The 20,465-nt window shown below is 38.3% G+C and overlaps 1 protein-coding gene across 4 annotated transcripts in view; it reads left to right on the top strand.

The window, feature by feature from the left end:
• Positions 1 to 20,465, top strand: part of LOC133645024 (protocadherin-1-like) — a 282,515-nt gene that overhangs the window by 230,656 nt on the left and 31,394 nt on the right. The window contains exons 5-6 of one of the 4 annotated variants that reach the window (XM_062039812.1): positions 10,055 to 10,143; positions 10,220 to 10,235. The exons of the other annotated variants lie outside the window; for them this stretch is intronic. Coding sequence (XP_061895796.1) covers positions 10,055 to 10,116 — 62 coding nt within the window. The 3' untranslated portion in view covers positions 10,117 to 10,143; positions 10,220 to 10,235. Of the gene's footprint in view, positions 1 to 10,054; positions 10,144 to 10,219; positions 10,236 to 20,465 lie in introns of those variants that run through there. 4 annotated transcript variants of the gene reach the window in all.

The raw sequence follows: 20,465 nt of genomic DNA, 5'->3' as shown, positions 1-20,465 counted from the left end.
ATGACGACTTTTATTATAATACTGCCAACATTTTAAGGTTTTTTCTTGTGAAATTCCAACTCATTTTTCACAACAAGCTTTTTTATATTTGCATAGTATGTATATATTATTCATGTTGTAAATACACTTCTTTATATATCTAGAAAGGCTGGTCCTAAAGAGGGAGGCATTTTTCTCAAGTCTCAAGAAGGTAACAAATACAAGAGTGTGTGTGTGTGCGTGTGTGTGTGCGTTCTTGTATTCCTAACCTTCTTGAGACATGAAGAAGGAAAAGTATCTTCCATATGAGGAGGTGTGAACAAGTGATGACATAAATCATGGTCCCAATAACATTGCATCTAATAGACAATGTCTCATTTGCACCCCTGCTGGTCAACATATGAAATAACAAGTGTGTGTAAAAAATGTAAAGTGCTCCCCTTCTGGCCAACATATGAAATAACAAGTGTGTGTAAAAAATGTAAAGTGCTCCCCTTCTGGCCAACATATGAAATAACAAGTGTGTGTAAAAAATGTAAAGTGCTCCCCTTCTGGCCAACATATGAAATAACAAGTGTGTGTAAGAAATTGAAATGTGCCCCCTTTGGCTAAAATTAATAAAATGAATATGTATATAGAGACATACTGTAATAACTTGAGGTAAATAATAAAGATTAAAAACCAAATACAAACAAAAAATTCCCTAAAAAATAAGTTAACTACAAGCAGTTTTTTTCTCACATTGTGTCGACTTTTTTTTTTTATAAAATTGGGAACAATTTCTCATATTCTTTCTGTTTCTGTAATATTGCAATATTTTCTCCTAATATTATTACTTTTTTAATGCAAAATGGTGACATTTGTCATATACAAATAGACTTTTATCACAATATTGCCTTTTTTTGTTGTTGTTCTTGTAAAATAGTGACATTTTTGGAGTAAAATTATGACTTTCTTGTCATAATTTTGCCAAGTAAAATTCCGATTATTATTATAATATTGCCAAAAAGTTTGTTCTTATAAAATGGTGACTTTTGTCGAGTAAAATGGCGACTCTTTTCATACAATTGCCAAAAATGTTAAGCTTTTCTTGTAAAATTGCGACTGTTATTGAGTAAAATTCCAACTTTTATCATAATATTGCACAAATGTTCCGTTTGTCTTGTAACATTTTGACTTGCGTTGAGTAAAATGACGACTTTTATTATAATACTGCCAACATTTTAAGTCGTTCTTATCTGTACTGTAAAGTTCAAATTTTAATGACAATAAAAAGGATGTCTAAGTCAAAATAATGAAGATGAAATACCAATTACAAACTAAAAATTCAAAAAAATAAATGAACTAAAAGCAGTCTTTTTCTCACGATGTGTCGACTTTATTTTCATATAAAATTGGGAACAATTCCTCATGTTCTTTCTGTTTCTGTAATATTGCAACATTTTCTTGTAAAATTATTACTTTTTTATGTAAAATGATTACTTTTCAATGCAAAACGGGGACATTTGTAGTGTGTGTGTGTGACAATCATTGGTTCTTTAACTTTCATTTGTCATACCAAATTCGGACTTTTATCACAATATTGCCAATTTTTTTGTTGTTCTTGTAAAATAGTGACACCTTTTGGCGTACAATTATGACTTTTGTCATCGTTTTGCCGAGCAAAATTCCGAATATCATCATAATATTGCCAACATTTTTAAGTTTTCCTATCAAATTGTGACTTTTGTCGGGTAAAATCACGACTCTTTTTATAAAATTGCCAAAAATGTAAAGCTTTTTCTTGTAAAATTGCGACTGCTATTGAGTAAAATGCCAACATTTATCTTAATATTGCCCAAATATTCGTTTTTTTCTCATAAAATTTTGACTTGCGTTGAGTAAAATGACGACTTTTATTATAATACTGCCAAAATGTTAAAATAAATATATATAAAGAGACATACTGTAATAACTTGAAGTAAATAATGAAGATTAAAAAACAGTTACAAACAAAAACTTCAACATTTTTTTTTTACTAAATGCAGTCTTTTTTTTCTCACAATGTGTCGACTTTTTTCTTATAAATTGGGAACAATTTCTCATATTCTTTCTGTTTCTGTAATATTGCAATATTTCCTCCTAAAATTATTACCTTTTTATGTAAAATTATTACTTTTTAATGCAAAATGGTGACATTTGTCATATAAAATTCTGACTTTTATCACAATATTGCCAATTTTTTTTTTGTTCTTGTAAAATAGTGACATTTTTTGAGTAAAATTAGGACTTTTGTCATAACTTTGCCAAGTAAAATTCCGATTATTATTATAATATTGCCAACATTTTAAAGTTTTCTTATAAAATTGTGACTTTTGTCGAGTAAAATTACGACTCTTTTCATAACATTGCCAACATTTTAAGCTTTTCCTGTAAAATTGCGACTGTTATTGAGTAAAATTCCAACTTTTATCATAATATTACACAAATGTTCAGTTTTTCTTGTCAAATTTTGACTTGCGTTGAGTAAAATGACGACTTTTATTATAATACTGCCAACATTCTAAGTTTTTCTTGAGAAATTGTGACCTTTTTCTTGTGAAATTCCAACTCATTTTTCACAACAAGCTTTTTTATATGTGCATAGTATGTATATATTATTCATGTTGTAAATACACTTCTTTATATATCTATGTATTCTCAGGTCTCAAGAAAGTACGAAATACAAGTGTGTGTGTGTGCGTGCGTGCGTGCGTGCGTGCGTGTGTGTGTTTAAACATGACGAGTCCAAACGAGTTAAAGCATCTAAATGAGTGAAGGTTGTGGAGGGACAAACTTGAATGTTATTTTCTGCATCAATTCACAGCTTCTAGTGTGTGTGTGTGTGTGTGTGTGTGTGTGTGTGTGTGTGTGTGTGTGTGTGTGTGTGTGTGTGTGTGTGTGTGTGTGTGTGTGTGTGTGTGTGTGTGTGTGTGTGTGTGTGTGTGCGCGGGCGGGCGTGCGTGCGTGCGTGCGTGCGTGCGTGCGTGCGTGTGTGTGTGTGTGTGTGTGTGTGTGTGTGTGTGTGTGTGTGTGTGTGTGTGTGTGTGTGTGTGTGTGTGTGTGTGTGTGTGTGTGTGCGCGGGCGGGCGTGTGGAGCCAAGCCAAACGTTTGAGCAGCGTGTGACACAAACCGGCATCTTTTCCGTTGTTTTTTCCCCGCACCAAAGTCACCGTCACACGGCGTGTGTTTGGATTGTTTGAAAACGCACACAAAATCTCACCGCAAAAAAAACACACTCAGAATCTGTGCAATGTCAGCACAAACGGCAAACGCGCGAGGGGAAACTGAAACGGTAACGTTCACGTAACGGTTACGTAATGTCCCGTACCAAGTTATATGACTCTTGAAAAAGATTTTAAAAATGTGCATGCTAATGTTAGCATGCTAGCTTCATTTGTCAGGTGACACCCTTTTTGTATACCTGCTAAATGGTTTGATTGCTAAAATGCTAACTGTAGAAAATACACTACTCTGAAGTGTACCTGAAATTGTTGTTTAAAATGCTAGCATGCTAACGTTAGCATCCATCAAGTAAATATGACTGTGGGTTATACCTACAAAATTTACATTAGCATGCTGTCAGGTATCATTTTGTCAAGTCACAAAATATTTTGATGTATTAATTAGGGCAGCACGGTGGTACAGGGGTTAGTGCATGTGCCTCGCAATACGAAGGTCCTGAGTAGTCCGTGAGTTCAATCCCGGGCTCGGGATCTTTCTGTGTGGAGTTTGCATGTCCTCTCCCCGTGACTGCGTGGGTTATTTCTACTCCGGCTTCCTCCCACCTCCAAAGACATGCACCTGGGGATAGGCTCCTCCCACCTCCAAAGACATGCACCTGGGGATAGGCTCCTCCCACCTCCAAAGACATGCACCTGGGGATAGGCTCCTCCCACCTCCAAAGACACGCACCTGGGAATAGGTTGATTGGCAACACTAAATGGGCCCTCGTGTGTGAATGTGAGTGTGAATGTTGTCTGGCTATCTGTGTTGGCCCTGTGATGAGGTGGCGACTTGTCCAGGGTGTACCCCGACCTTCCGCCCGAGTGCATACAGCAGTGTTTCCCACACATTCATTTATTTGTGGCGCCCTAGTGGCTCTCTGGAGATTTTTCAAAAATGTATGAAGAATGGAAAAAGATGAGGGGAAAAAAAATCTATTTTTTTGTTTTAGTATAGTTTCTGTAGGAGGACAAACATGACACAAATCTCCCCAATTGTTATAAATCACACTGTTTATATTAAACATGCTTCACTGATTCGAGTATTTGGCGAGCGCCGTTTTGTCCTACTAATTTTGCCGGTCCTTGAACTCACCGTATAGTTTGTTTACATGTATAACTTTCTCCGACTTTCTAGGACAGGGGTGGGAAATTAATTTTTACCGGGGGCCGCATGAGCAACCCGAGCACTGCTGGAGGGCCACATCGACAATATTTCAATAAAATGTTGCTCAATATTATTTTTGATATATACCGTAAGATAAAGAATAATAATAATTAATAATAATAGTAATACTTCAACATAGTGTATGTAACAGCATTCCATGACTAATATAAATAAATTAACATTAATAATAAATGACAGTAAAATAAGCACACGTATGACTGAGGAGTCATAGTGTAACTTTGTGTGGTGTTTGAGTTGTCTGACTTTTTGTGTGGCCATAAACGCACCAGTGGTTTAGTGCTATGCGTGTTGGTGACAGATGACAAGTTGCTTTTGGCCTGGTTTGTACGGCAGAAAATGACTAGTTTTTCGAGATAGAATTGTTTTACTCATGTTTTTGGTGTGGTTATGGCCGAATATAAACAGTTTTGCTCAATAAAGTGATCGATATAATTCCTGTCCTCGAAGCATCTCGATAGACGTTACAATAATTGAACGGTGTTGACGAACACACTTAGGGCCGCTTGTTGTCACTGTCACTCAAAGTTGCATTGCAAAATTACATAGAATAAATATGTTTATTTTGTTTAGAATTCAGATGGGATTTGATTTGGTGCGCGGCATATACTTGCTGCGCGCAGCAGACGCTTGAGCAGTGCGCAATTGCGCAGGCACGCACCTTAGAGGGAACGTTGCTTGGCAGTCCATGTCTTGTTGAAAACACGCCATTCTTCATCAACTTTTCTCTTTTTAGCGTCTCGGGTGTAAACCGTGCATCACTTGTCGCTGCATGTGCACCTTCACTCACAGGTTACACACTGACACACGCCCATAAATAATAATTTTCAAAATAAAAGCAGCACAGTTGTATTGCTCGCACGACATAGATGTTTTTTCAACTTTATTTTGTAATTAATGATTGCAGCTGTTCACATTCACTCACAATCACGCACGCGCATACGTCCACACGGAAGTAATACAAATAACGATTTTCAAAACAAAAGCAGCACCGTTGTATTGCACACTCGACATAGATACTTTTTAAAATGTATTTTGTAATTTATAATTGGCCTCACGCGGGCCGGACAGGGACGCACAAAGGGCCGGATGCGGCCCGTGGGCCGCAGAATGCCCAGGTCTGTTCTAGGACGTGTTTTATGCCACTTCTTTTTCCGTCTCATTTTGTCCACCCAGCTTTTAACGTCGTGCACAAAGGTGAGTTTTGTTGATGTTATTGACTTGTGTGGAGTGCTAATCAGACATATTTGGTCACTGCATGACTGCAAGCTAATCGATGCTAACATGCTATTTAGGCTAGCTATATGTACATATTGCATCATTATGCCTCATTTGTAGCTATATTTGAGCTCATTTAGTTTCCTTTAAGTCCTCTTAATTAAATGGATATCTCATGACACACTATCTGTATGTAATATGGCTTTTAATTTTTTGCGGCTCCAGACAGATTTGTTTTTGTATTTTTGGTCCAATATGTCTCTTTCAACATTTTGGGTTGCCGACCCCTGACCTAACTTAACTTTATACAAAAGCAGATTGCTTTTGATGGTTTTATTTAAACTCTTAATCCTTACATATTTATATCAGGCTATGTGAAATTGAAATAAGGAAACAAAAACAATCATTTACTTACTTACTTAGACTTAGTTCCTCCCATTCCTGTTGGAACATTGGGCGACGAGTCCCCTCCATTTGTTCCGGTCACTGGCAACCCTTCTTGCTCCATACCAGCTGACTCCCATCCCTCTCAGGTCTTCCTTGGCTGTTTGTCTCCACGTCTTCTTTGGCCGTCCTCTCTTCCTCTTTCCCCCTTCTGGCACCCAGTCCATTGCCACACTTGCCGGTCTCTCTTTCGGCAGTCGGAGTACGTGTCCAGCCATTCTCCTTCTCATATCAGAGACTATGTCAGACAATGCCCTTCTCATCACCTCTTCATTGGTGATGTGGTCTCTCCATGAGATCCTCAAGATGTATCCGAGGCACCGTCGGTGGAAGACATCCAGCTTGTTGATGTCTTCATCCATGTCTCACAGGCATAGGTCACTGTAGGGATGACCGCTGACATATAGAGGCGCAGCTTGGTGGACGTACTGATACGGAACAATGTTTTGGTTTTTCTTGATGACGAGCAGCTGATCAAACGGTATCGTTTAGACAGAGCGGATATTATTTTTGTCACAGATTTAATACTTTTCGATTCCTTGTTGATTTCTGCATGTGTCTGCAGTGGGCTAGTATATATAGAGCCACCCACACCAGTTTCAAATTAGTTGCCTAATTAATGAATTGGAAAGAAAATGTTATGACAGTAGCGTATGTGTGTGGCCGTGAGGTGAGTGACGTCAGTGAGTGTGTGGGCGAGAGAAGAGAAGAGAGGGAGCGGTAGCGTGAGTGCCGGCGGGGACTAGTTTGTTTTGTATTATTTTGTAGTTTATTGTCAAAATATACACTCCCATTGTCCACTTAAATATTTCCAAGATATTTCTTTATTCTTAGACAACGGATTCCCTTCCGTGATTGGTCATTTCTATGGACACAGAAATGACGTCACCTAAAATTCCGTTTACGGCACATAGTAATGTCGTAATTCAGCTCTGAGTGTGACACTTAAGATTCAGTCCTACACTTCGCTGAAAGTGTGAGTAAGACGCTTGATAACTAACTTTTAAGTGCAGCTTTCAGCGAAGAATTTATTTACTCTTAAGTCAACTCTTAGCAGACTTCTTAGGAGTAATTCTAAGAAGCTTGATAAATACGGCCCCTGGGGCCGTACTTATCAAGCTTCTTAGAGTGCCATTTTACACTTAAGTCCTGAGAATTTGCGAAATTTAGTCCTACTCTCAAACTTAAGAATAAAAGCTTTTTATCAACGTTCTTAAGTCTAAGAATCACTCCTACTCTCCACGATATTTAAGAGACCTTCAGAGGTGTCTTAAGTGGTTAGGAGTTGCCAGCAGGGGATGGCACTGAGGCAAGAAAGACGTGCGCCAACGTTCAGGGAACGGAACAATGTTTTGTTTTTTTTTGATGACGAGCAGCTGATCAAACGGTATCGTTTAGACAGAGCGGATATTATTTTTGTCACAGATTTAATACTTTTGGATTCCTTGTTGATTTCTGCATGTGTCTGCAGTGGGCTAGTATATATAGAGCCACCCACACCAGTTTCAAATTAGTTGCCTAATTAATGAATTGGAAAGAAAATGTTATGACAGTAGCGTATGTGTGTGGCCGTGAGGTGAGTGACGTCAGTGAGTGTGTGGGCGAGAGAAGAGAAGAGAGGGAGCGGTAGCGTGAGTGCCGGCAGGGACTAGTTTGTTTTGTATTATTTTGTAGTTTATTGTCAAAATATACACTCCCATTGTCCACTTAAATATTTCCAAGATATTTCTTTATTCTTAGACAAGGGATTCCCCAGGGGCCGTACTTATCAAGCTTCTCAGAATTACTCCTAAGAAGTCTGCTAAGAGTTGACTTAAGAGTAAATAAATTCTTCGCTGAAAGCTGCACTTAAAAGTTAGTTATCAAGCGTCTTACTCACACTTTCAGCGAAGTGTAGGACTGAATCTTAAGTGTCACACTCAGAGCTGAATTACGACATTACTATGTGCCGTAAACGGAATTGTAGGTGACGTCATTTCTGTGTCCATAGAAATGACCAATCACGGAAGGGAATCCCTTGTCTAAGAATAAAGAAATATCTTGGAAATATTGAAGTGGACAATGGGAGTGTATATTTTGACAATAAACTACAAAATAATACAAAACAAACTAGTCCCCGCCGGCACTCACGCTACCGCTCCCTCTCTTCTCTCGCCCACACACTCACTGACGTCACTCACCTCACGGCCACACACATACGCTACTGTCATAACATTTTCTTTCCAATTCATTAATTAGGCAACTCATTTGAAACTGGTGTGGGTGGCTCTATATATACTAGCCCACTGCAGACACATGCAGAAATCAACAAGGAATCGAAAAGTATTAAATCTGTGACAAAAATAATATCCGCTCTGTCTAAACGATACCGTTTGATCAGCTGCTCGTCATCAAAAAAAAAAAAAACATGGTTCCGTTCCCTGAACGTTCGCGCACGTCTCTCTCGCCTCAGTGCCACCCCCTGCTGGCAACTCCTAACCACTTAAGACACCTCTGAAGGTCTCTTAAATATCGTGGAGAGTAGGAGTGATTCTTAGACTTAAGAACGTTGATAAAAAGCTTTTATTCTTAAGTTTGAGAGTAGGACTAAATTTCGCAAATTCTCAGGACTTAAGTGTAAAATGGCACTCTAAGAAGCTTGATAAGTACGGCCCCTGGTCTGTACATCCTTTTTTGCGTCTCCAGTGTTTGAGATGTTGCTTCCAAGATACGTGAAGTTCTCAACGTACTCTATGCCTTGTTCGCCTACGGCAGGGGTCGGCAACCTTTACCACTCAAAGAGCCATTTTGGCAAGTTTCACCAATTAAAGAAAGTAATGGGAGCCACAAAAAAAAAATTTTAAATTTAAAATGAAAAACACCGCATATAAAGCTTAAATGCTTTGTGCTATGTTAACTAGGGGTCTCCGACACACGCACCGGCACGCACTTAATGTGGAAATTTGATGTTAGTGCAGCCCGCGAGTTTTGAATGAATGGCGCTTGATAGCGTCATACTCGCCAGCCCTCTCATTTTTCCCGGGAGACTCCCGAGTATCAGAGCGTGATGACACTCCATTTGGCGCCCTCTACAGTCTGCCCTAACAGCGTACCTTGCTCGACCACACGTAGAATGCAATTTCAGCTTGCTCACGTAAGTGACAGCAAGGCGTACTAACTCAGCAGCCACACATCTTACACTGACGGTACCAATACCCAGAATCCCATGCAGCCCTAACTCTTCCGCTCAACCAACGCACGGAGGGGGGGGGGGGGGGGGGGGGGGGGGGGTTGATGTGTGGGGGGATTTGGTGGTAGCGGGGTGTATGATGTAGACCGGAAGAGTTAGGGCTGCATGGGATTCTGGGTAATGGTTGTGTTGTGTTACGGTGGGATGTTCTCCAGAAATGTGTTTTTCATTCTTTTTTTGGTGTGGGTTCACAGTGTGGCGCATATTTGTAACGTAACAATGTTAAAGTTGTTTTATACGGCTACCGTCAGTGTAAGCTGTGTGGCTGATGAATAAGTATGCTTTGCTGTCTCCTATGTGTGCAAGTAATAACAACATGCAACATGTGGCTGGACTGGCACGCTGTATGTAAATGCTATAGAGGACAATTACTACAGTGCAATTAGGGCACGCCCTTTATTTAGTAATTAGAGTGTAAATAGGATTATTTTTTCCCTGGGAGTAATCTATGAGAGACACTGAGATCCATAAATCTCCTGGGAAAATCGGGGGGGTCGGCATGTATGTAGCTGAGCCGCATCAGAGTGGTCAAGGAGCCGCGGGTTGCCGACCCCTGGCCTACGGTGAGCAGTGGAACGTTTTGGTCTTGTGCAAAAACAATCATTGAATCACTGCAATTTATTTTTAACTTGCTCACACTTTAACTTTGTTCCACAAACAAGGAAAAACAACAAATAACTTAAAAAGTTTATAGAATACTGCAATACAACAAACAAATAACTTGTTATGTTTTCCACCTCATTTGACCTCTTCAGTGCGAATAATCCAGTGTGTTCTGGGCTTGAACAAGGGCATTGAAATCTGGCTGAATGTCTGAGGTGGCTACGCGGAGGACAGCTGAGAGGTGCTCATCAGTGATAGAGGATCTGTGTTTGGATTGGTCCAACTTCATCACAGAAAATGTCTGTTCACATACGTAGGTGGATCCAAAGAGGACCAGAATCATCTGAGCATGCCTCCTCAGGTGTGGGAAGTTTTCCTCTTTGAGGGAGGAGTAAAAGTCCAGCAATGAGACTGACCTGAAGTGCTCGGCCAGAAGTAGGTCAGGCTGCAGGTCAATGAGCTCCATCTTGGTGCATTGTCCACACTGCGGTTGAAGGGAGAAGAAACCATGTGCATTTCACTCTCAATAGTTTTGAAATCGCCTCCAAAACTCTCCATGCAGTGCTTCTAACTTGCTTGAGTATTCGTGGAGGTAATCGGCTGATCTTGTGGCTTCTTTAAGTGTTGGCAAGTGGGTCAGAACCTTGTCCTTCACTTGGCTTGAGAGAAGCTGCAACTTTCTCCTGAAAGCCGTCACTGCACTGTACATCCCATGCACAAAAAGGCCCTTGCGCTGCAGTTTGGCATTCAGTTGGTTCATGAGTGCAGTCACATCCACGGCGAGTCCGAGGTCTGCCACCCAGTCTTCATCTGAAAGTTCTGGGATTTCCCACAGAAATTCTGAATCTGGGGCCGTACTTATCAAGCTTCTTAGAGTGCCGTTTCACACTTAAGTCCTGAGAATTTGCGAAATTTAGTCCTACTCTCAAACTTAAGAATAAAAGCTTTTTATCAACGTTCTTAAGTCTAAGAATCACTCCTACTCTCCACGATATTTAAGAGTCCTCCAGAGGTGTCTTAAGTGGTTAGGAGTTGCCAGCAGGGGATGGCACTGAGGCGAGAGAGACGTGCGCAATATTATTTTTGTCACAGATTTAATACTTTTGGATTCCTTGTTGATTTCTGCATGTGTCTGCAGTGGGCTAGTATATATAGAGCCACCCACACCAGTTTCAAATTAGTTGCCTAATTAATGAATTGGAAAGAAAATGTTATGACAGTAGCGTATGTGTGTGGCCGTGAGGTGAGTGTGTGGGCGAGAGAAGAGAGGGAGCGGTAGCGTGAGTGCCGGCGGGGACTAGTTTGTTTTGTATTATTTTGTAGTTTATTGTCAAAATATACGCTCCCATTGTCCACTTAAATATTTCCAAGATATTTCTTTATTCTTAGACAAGGGATTCCCTTCCGTGATTGGTCATTTCTATGGACACAGAAATGACGTCACCTAAAATTATCAAGCTTCTCAGAATTACTCCTAAGAAGTCTGCTAAGAGTTGACTTAAGAGTAAATAAATTCTTCGCTGAAAGCTGCACTTAAAAGTTAGTTATCAAGCGTCTTACTCACACTTTCAGCGAAGTGTAGGACTGAATCGTAAGTGTCACACTCAGAGCTGAATTACGACATTACTATGTGCCGTAAACGCAATTTTAGGTGACGTAATTTCTGTGTCCATAGAAATGACCAATCACGGAAGGGAATCCGTTGTCTAAGAATAAAGAAATATCTTGGAAATATTTAAGTGGACAATGGGAGTGTATATTTTGACAATAAACTACAAAATAATACAAAACAAACTAGTCCCCGCCGGCACTCACGCTACCGCTCCCTCTCTTCTATCGCCCACACACTCACTGACGTCACTCACCTCACGGTATGTGTGTATACGCTACTGTCATAACATTTTCTTTCCAATTCATTAATTAGGCAACTAATTTGAAACTGGTGTGGGTGGCTCTATATATACTAGCCCACTGCAGACACATGCAGAAATCAACATGGAATCCAAAAGTATTAAATCTGTGACAAAAATAATACCCGCTCTGTCTAAACGATACCGTTTGATCAGCTGCTCGTCATCAAACAAATCCAGAACATCGTTCCGCTCCCTGAACGTTCGCGCACGTCTCTCTCGCCTCAGTGCCATCCCCTGCTGGCAACTCCTAACCACTTAAGACACCTCTGAAGGTCTCTTAAATATCGTGGAGAGTAGGAGTGATTCTTAGACTTAAGAACGTTGATAAAAAGCTGTTATTCTTAAGTTTGAGAGTAGGACTAAATTTCGCAAATTCTCAGGACTTAAGTGTAAAATGGCACTCTAAGAAGCTTGATAAGTACGGCCCCTGGTCTCTAAGGTCCCAGACACTTTTCAGAACTTTTCCCAGGCTGAGCCACCTGACGTTGCTGTGGTAGCTTATGTCACCATGTTCACTCTCATTTTCCTCCAAAAGTGCAACAAATTGTCTATGATTTAACACTCTCGCTTTGATAAAGTTGACTGTTTTACTTACAACGTCAACAACATGGTTCATTTTTAACACTGTCTTACACAACACTTCCTGATGTATAATACAATGTAAAAATGTCCGTTTCTGCACAGGGTTCATTTCAGTCACTTTATCCTGCATCCTCTTTAAAAGTCCAACATTTTCCCCCCGTCAGATTTGGACAACCATCTGTTGTCACACCCGCCAGCTTGTCCCATTTCAGTCCTAAAATGTCCAAACACGCATTTACCTCTGTGAACAAGTCATTACCTGTGGTTGTCCCTTTTAATTGACTGCATGGCTGCCAGCTACTCCGTGATTTGAAAGTCCTTAGTTATCCCACGTAAAAAGATGAGCAGCTGGGCGGTGTTTCACGTACATCGCAGCTCTCATCCGAAGCCAGCGAAAAATAATCAAAAGTCGGCCGTTCTGTTCTTCAGCTGAAGCTCCAAATTTCCAGCGATGGCCTCAACGCGCCTCGTTACAGTGCGTCGGGAGAGTGACACATTCTCAAATGCGCCCCTCTTCTGAGCTGCAGCAAAGTCCAATAAACATTCCTTAATAAACGCCTTCCTTTTTCTGGCGATTTTGTGAGAAATTATGAATTATTGTATTGCACACTCGACATAGATACTTTTTAAAATGTATTTTGTAATTTATGATTGGCCTCACGGCGCGGGCCGCAGAATGCCCAGGTCTGATCTACCACCACTACTGTTTTCTGTTTATTTGTTACTGACTGTGGCAGGACACCTCTGCCTCTGTTTCACTTTATGTTGCTGGTAAATAATATGGTTGTAGTAGTAGGCTAAAGTTAAATTATTTAGTATGCACTAATTAAAGGGGCAGAGCTTTAAGAGACATTTCAGCTTTTATATTTTATAAGATATATTTTTTGTAAGAACCACAATTAATAAATATATTTCAGTGAATAACTTATTGTTCAAATCTGTATATAAATATGTACATAAAGTGTTGTAATTATATTGTAAAATGGATGGATGGATGGACGTTTAAAACAAAACTGTTGTTATTAATTAGTAAGTATACATTTTTTGAGCCTTTTTAGAGAAAATCCTATCATTGTAGTAAATGATGCAAATTACTCGATGATGTCATGGTGACCACGCCCATAGCCACGCCCCCACCGCCACAGGTATCTTGGCAGTTTATGGGAAACACTGTACAGTATATACACATATGTATACATACATAAATACATACATATATACACTACCGTTCAAAAGTTTGGGGTCACATTGAAATGTCCTTATTTTTGCAGGAAAAGCACTGTACTTTTCAATGAAGATAACTTTAAACTAGTCTTAACTTTAAAGAAGTACACTCTATACATTGCTAATGTGGTAAATGACTATTCTAGCTGCAAATGTCTGCTTTTTGGTGCAATATCTACATAGGTGTATAGAGGCCCCATTTCCAGCAACTATCACTCCAGTGTTCTAATGGTACAATGTGTTTGCTCATTGGCTCAGAAGGCTAATTGATGATTAGAAAAGCCTTGTGCAATCATGTTCACACATCTGAAAACACTTTAGCTCGTTACAGAAGCGACAAAACTGAGCCTTCCTTTGAGCAGATTGAGTTTCTGGAGCATCACATTTGTGGGGTCAATTAAACGCTCAAAATGGCCAGAAAAAGAGAACTTTCATCTGAAACTCGACAGTCTATTCTTGTTCTTAGAAATGAAGGCTATTCCACTAAATTGGGTGACCCCAAACTTTTGAACGGTAGTGTATATATATATATATATATATATATATATATATATATATATATATATATATATATATATATATATATATATATATAAGTAGTTATATGCATCTTAGTCAATCAGACACTTGAAGTTCTTATGAGTTTATAAAATGTTCCAAATCAGTGGAGTTCTTGCAGAAAGTGAAGTTGATGAAAGTGAGAGACTAAAGACACAGTGGGCGTGCGAGGATTTCTACTCGATAGGAAAAAGCAAAGCTCGCTTGTCATTTTGTCGTCCATGTTGAAGGACAAAGTGTTACTTAATGAATAAAAGCATGAAAGTGCTTATTTGTTGGCCGCCATGTTTTTGTTTAGTTCTAATCAGTTCATATCAAGGCCGTCATACACTTTGCTTCCACTCTCGTTGGACTTTTATTCGCTGCAAAGTTTGAAAACATATTTTTACGACCGCGGGGTCAAAATAATCTGCTGCACTTATCGTGGGTTTTTTTTTTTGTCAACCAGAAGAAGAAGAAGCCAGAGAGATTTGAAGTCAAATAGTGGAGGATAAAAGCAGAACCTTACCTTCCTACACGTGTTGTGCCTAGAGCCCTGCGGGCCGTGGTGGCCCCGTTTTACACCAACAGGCACATGTCAAATGTCAGTTATTTGTCAGGATGAATAACAGATATATCTCTTATGTTCACTGTGTTCTTTGAAATACTATAATACATCTTTTATAGCGTATAATAATTACAATAAAAATGTATACACTGTAATGATATAATCTATAATATACATGTATATATTCAAGTCTCTATTATAAATGTATAATATTTATGATAATAATTTATGATATAATAATAATGAAATCATTATTTCATATATGTTGCATAAATAATATTTATATTATATAAATGTGTATATGTAAATAATATATTAATATCATATATATAATGATAATATACAATACAATTAAATGATAATAACAAATAATTATTTAACACTTTTTTGCCATATATGTGTTTAAGTACAAATGATCCAATAATATAAAATATATTTAAAAAAATGTTTTTTTATTTAATAAAAATAATTGCTAAATATTTTTGTAATAAAAAAAACTTCAAATAAAATTCTGCTTCGGGCCCCAATTTGGTTAAGGGCAGCCATATTTGCACGTGTTTAAAATGAACTTTGAGGGTAACAGAAACTTTTAAAAATGATCTAGCTTAACTGACACACTAACCTGAGATAGTCACATGACTGTCACTAGACAAGCACTCATCACTGCACAAAAACAAAATAAAATCACTTAAATGTACGTTGCACAAACAAACAAACAAACAAACGTCAGTGATATTTAATAATTTGACTGCCAAAATTAGTTTTAACTTTACAAAAACTTTCCAAATCCTTTCAGTTTTCAAAAGGATCTTTTCTTTTTATTGTTTTCTTCCCATGCGTGGACTTCCTCCATCACTCCCAGATGAGGGGTCTGTGCTTTTATTGTGAAACACTTCCTGCTGCCCAGGACTTGATGAGTCAGCAACACTGGCCTGGGCTGCCCAGAACCAGCGAGGACGTTCCCTGCTGCTTCTTCTAGAACCTTGCAGTGCAGGAAGCCGACATCACAGAGCAACGTTCATTTGTTGTCAGGGAAACCGGCGTTGGAAGAATTTCTGTGACGGAAGTCTCGGGTGGTCTTGCAGCGCGTGAGGAGACATGAGAGAGGAGCTTAGCTATAATTGATTATGTTCCTCGTTTTGCTGCAGCCGGCGCTAAAACAAGATCTTTTCTTCTCGTGTTCTACTTTTGCTGTGTGGGGACGTCTGCGTGCACTTGTGTTACTTCATGCTCCTATAACACAACTTTGTTACTTCATGCTCCTTACACACAACTTTGTTACAGTGGACCTTGTGGGGACGTCCCACAGGAAATGCCCTGTGGCACGGCAATGTTATGCCCATTTGATTGTAGACTCTTATTGACACTTTGTGGCGAAATTAAAATACTACGCGTCATTAGTTTGGGCACTTCCGGGTTGGCGACGTCAGTTCCGTTCATGAGACAATTGAGAAGTAGACAAGTTGTGTTAGCTCTTACAAGCTTTGGAAAAGATAAGTCTGTAAGTAAACTGTTTAACTTGTTTATGTACTACTAATATTACTACTAGGGATGATGTTCGAAATCGGTTCTCCCGGTTGTTCGATAAGAAAAGAACCGATTCCATGGACTCGAATCCCTTTTTGAGAACCGGTTCCCGTTATCGAGGCCACTGTAGTAAAGAAAAAGAGTTGGTTCTTTATTCGAATCCCTGAGAACGAATCCCGTCCCACAGGGCATTTCCTGTGGGACGGCAATGTTATGCCCATTTGATTGTAGACTCTTACTGACACTTTGTGGCGATATGAAAATACTACGCGTCATTAGTTTGGGCACTTCCGGGTTGAGACAATTGAGAAGTAGACAAGTTGTGTTAGCTCTTACAAGCCTTGGAAAAGATAAGTCTGTCAGTAAACTGTTTAACTTGTTTATGTACTACTAATATTACTACTAGGGATGATGTTCGAAATCGGTTCTCCCGGTTGTTCGATAAGAAAAGAACCCATTCCATGGACTCGAATCCCTTTTTGAGAACCGGTTCCCATTATCGAGGCCACTGTAGTAAAGAAAAATAGTTGGTTCTTTATTCGAATCCCTGAGAACGAATCCTGTCCCACAGGGCATTTCCTGTGGGACGGCAATGTTATGCCCATTTGATTGTAGACTCTTACTGACACCTTGTGGCGATATGAAAATACTACGCGTCATTAGTTTGGGCACTTCCGGGTTGAGACAATTGAGAAGTAGACAAGTTGTGTTAGCTCTTACAAGCTTTGGAAAAGATAAGTCTGTCAGTAAACTGTTTAACTTGTTTATGTACTACTAATATTACTACTAGGGATGATGTTCGAAATCGGTTCTCCCGGTTGTTCGATAAGAAAAGAACCGATTCCATGGACTCGAATCCCTTTTTGAGAACCGGTTCCCGTTATCGAGGCCACTGTAGTAAAGAAAAAGAGTTGGTTCTTTATTCGAATCCCTGAGAACGAATCCCGTCCCACAGGAAATGCCCTGTGGCACGGCAATGTTATGCCCATTTGATTGTAGACTCTTACTGACACTTTGTGGCGAAATGAAAATACTACGCGTCATTAGTTTGGGCACTTCCGGGTTGGCGACGTCAGTTCAGTTCATGAGACAATTGAGAAGTAGACAAGTTGTGTTAGCTCTTACAAGCTTTGGAAAAGATAAGTCTGTCAGTAAACTGTTTAACTTGTTTATGTACTACTAATATTACTACTAGGGATGATGTTCGAAATCGGTTCTCCCGGTTGTTCGATAAGAAAAGAACCGATTCCATGGACTCAAATCCCTTTTTGAGAACCGGTTCCCGTTATCGAGGCCACTGTAGTAAAGAAAAAGAGTTGGTTCTTTATTCGAATCCCTGAGAACGAATCCCGTCCCACAGGGCATTTCCTGTGGGACGGCAATGTTATGCCCATTTGATTGTAGACTCTTACTGACACCTTGTGGCGATATGAAAATACTACGCGTCATTAGTTTGGGCACTTCCGGGTTGAGACAATTGAGAAGTAGACAAGTTGTGTTAGCTCTTACAAGCCTTGGAAAAGATAAGTCTGTCAGTAAACTGTTTAACTTGTTTATGTACTACTAATATTACTACTAGGGATGATGTTCGAAATCGGTTCTCCCGGTTGTTCGATAAGAAAAGAACCGATTCCATGGACTCGAATCCCTTTTTGAGAACCGGTTCTCGTTATCGAGGCCACTGTAGTAAAGAAAAAGAGTTGGTTCTTTATTCAAATCCCTGAGAATGAATCCCGTCCCACAGGAAATGCCCTGTGGCACGGCAATGTTATGCCCATTTGATTGTAGACTCTTACTGACACCTTGTGGCGATATGAAAATACTACGCGTCATTAGTTTGGGCACTTCCGGGTTGGCGACGTCAGTTCAGTTCATGAGTGGTGGGGAATAGAGACATGACAGGTGGGGCGCGAGGAACGGGAGGAAATTTCACTTTACTTTTTTTTATTTTTTTTTATTATATTCTTAGATTTTTTTTTTTTACTATGCTTTCATTTTCTATACACACTGTAAATCACTTTGTGATTCTGTCTGTGGAATCCGCTATATAAATAAATGTAAATTACTTATTTTTCCTGTAGACTTTACATTTCTAGGTAGGAGCGCAAGTTTGACAGACATAGCAACAGTAACTAATGGGGGCGGGGCTAAGCGGAAGCTCTGTGAATGGCGAGTCACTGTGCGGGGATTTGCTGTTTTGCAAATACATGAAAAATAGAGCCACTGCTGATGAGCTGTTGGAGATAATGGACAGTTTCCTCAAAGAACACGACCTTAAATGGGAAAAGTGTGTGGGCTTTTGCTCTGATGGCGCACAGACCATGGCAGGGTAAAGAAACGGGCTGCAGGCTCTAAGTCCTCCTGCCCCTGAATCAGCCCCAGTGCCCCCACATGAGGAAGGAGGTGAGCAGCTGTGTGTGTTGAAATAATAATAATAATAATAATATAATACAAAATATAATACATTTTACTCGTCTCAAGAATCAGTGGTGCAGCAAATAAATGACTCAAAATTAATTCCATTGTATTCAGAATACCATTAAAATGCATAATTGCATGTAAAATAGCATCAAAAAATGTTGCCGCTGTGTTGGGGGCCCTGTAAAGATTCTTTTCATGGGGCCCAAAATCCCTAGCGGCGCCCCTGTTCACTCGCCCTGTCTTGCCAAAATGCATAGCTCCTCCTTTTTTTTTTGCAAAGATTGCAAAGTGGCACTTTTATTTTATTTATTATTATGCATCAAGTTATTTGATTTATTATTGAACTTGAAGCAAGTTATAACACTTTTATTTTCTTTATTATTGAACTTGATGCAAGTTATAACACTTTTATTTGATTTATTATTGAACTTGATGCAAGTTATAACAATTTTTTTGATTTATTATTGAACTTGAAGCAAGTTATAACACTTTTATTTTCTTTATTATTGAACTTGATGCAAGTTATAACACTTTTATTTGATTTATTATTGAACTTGATGCAAGTTATAACAATTTTTTTGATTTATTATTGAACTTGATGCAAGTTATAACACTTTTGATTTTTTATTGAACTTGATGCAAGTTATAACACTTTTGTTTTATTTATTATTGAACTTGATGCAAGTTATTTGATTTATTATTGAACTTGATGCAAGTTATTTGATTTATTATTGAACTTGATGCAAGTTATAACACTTTTGATTTATTATTGAACTTGATGCAAGTTATAACACTTTTGTTTTATTTATTATTGAACTTGATGCAAGTTATTTGATTTATTATTGAACTTGATGCAAGTTATTTGATTTATTATTGAACTTGATGCAAGTTATTTGATTTATTATTGAACTTGAAGCAAGTTATAACACTTTTATTTGATTTATTATTGAACTTGATGCAAGTTATAACAATTTTTTTGATTTATTATTGAACTTGATGCAAGTTATAACACTTTAGATTTTTTATTGAACTTGATGCAAGTTATAACACTTTTGTTTTATTTATTATTGAACTTGATGCAAGTTATTTGATTTATTATTGAACTTGATGCAAGTTATTTGATTTATTATTGAACTTGATGCAAGTTATAACACTTTTGATTTATTATTGAACTTGATGCAAGTTATAACACTTTTGTTTTATTTATTATTGAACTTGATGCAAGTTATTTGATTTATTATTGAACTTGATGCAAGTTATTTGATTTATTATTGAACTTGATGCAAGTTATTTGATTTATTATTGAACTTGAAGCAAGTTATAACACTTTTATTTGATTTATTATTGAACTTGATGCAAGTTATAACACTTTTATTTGATTTATTATTGAACTTGATGCAAGTTATAACACTTTTATTTGATTTATTATTGAACTTGATGCAAGTTATAACAATTTTTTTGATTTGTTATTGAACTTGATGCAAGTTATTTGATTTATTATTGAACTTGATGCAAGTTATAACACTTTTGTTTTATTTATTATTGAACTTGATGCAAGTTATTTGATTTATTATTGAACTTGATGCAAGTTATAACACTTTTGATTTATTATTGAACTTGATGCAAGTTATTTGATTTATTATTGAACTTGATGCGAGTTATAACACTTTTGTTTTATTTATTATTGAACTTGATGCAAGTTATAACACTTTTGTTTTATTTATTATTGAACTTGATGCAAGTTATTTGATTTATTATTGAACTTGATGCAAGTTATTTGATTTATTATTG

This window comes from Entelurus aequoreus, linkage group LG28, assembly GCF_033978785.1.
Source record: "Entelurus aequoreus isolate RoL-2023_Sb linkage group LG28, RoL_Eaeq_v1.1, whole genome shotgun sequence".
Taxonomy (NCBI): domain Eukaryota; kingdom Metazoa; phylum Chordata; class Actinopteri; order Syngnathiformes; family Syngnathidae; genus Entelurus; species Entelurus aequoreus.
The sequence above is the reverse complement of the archived record's forward strand: the minus strand, read 5'-3'. Positions and strand labels throughout refer to the sequence as shown.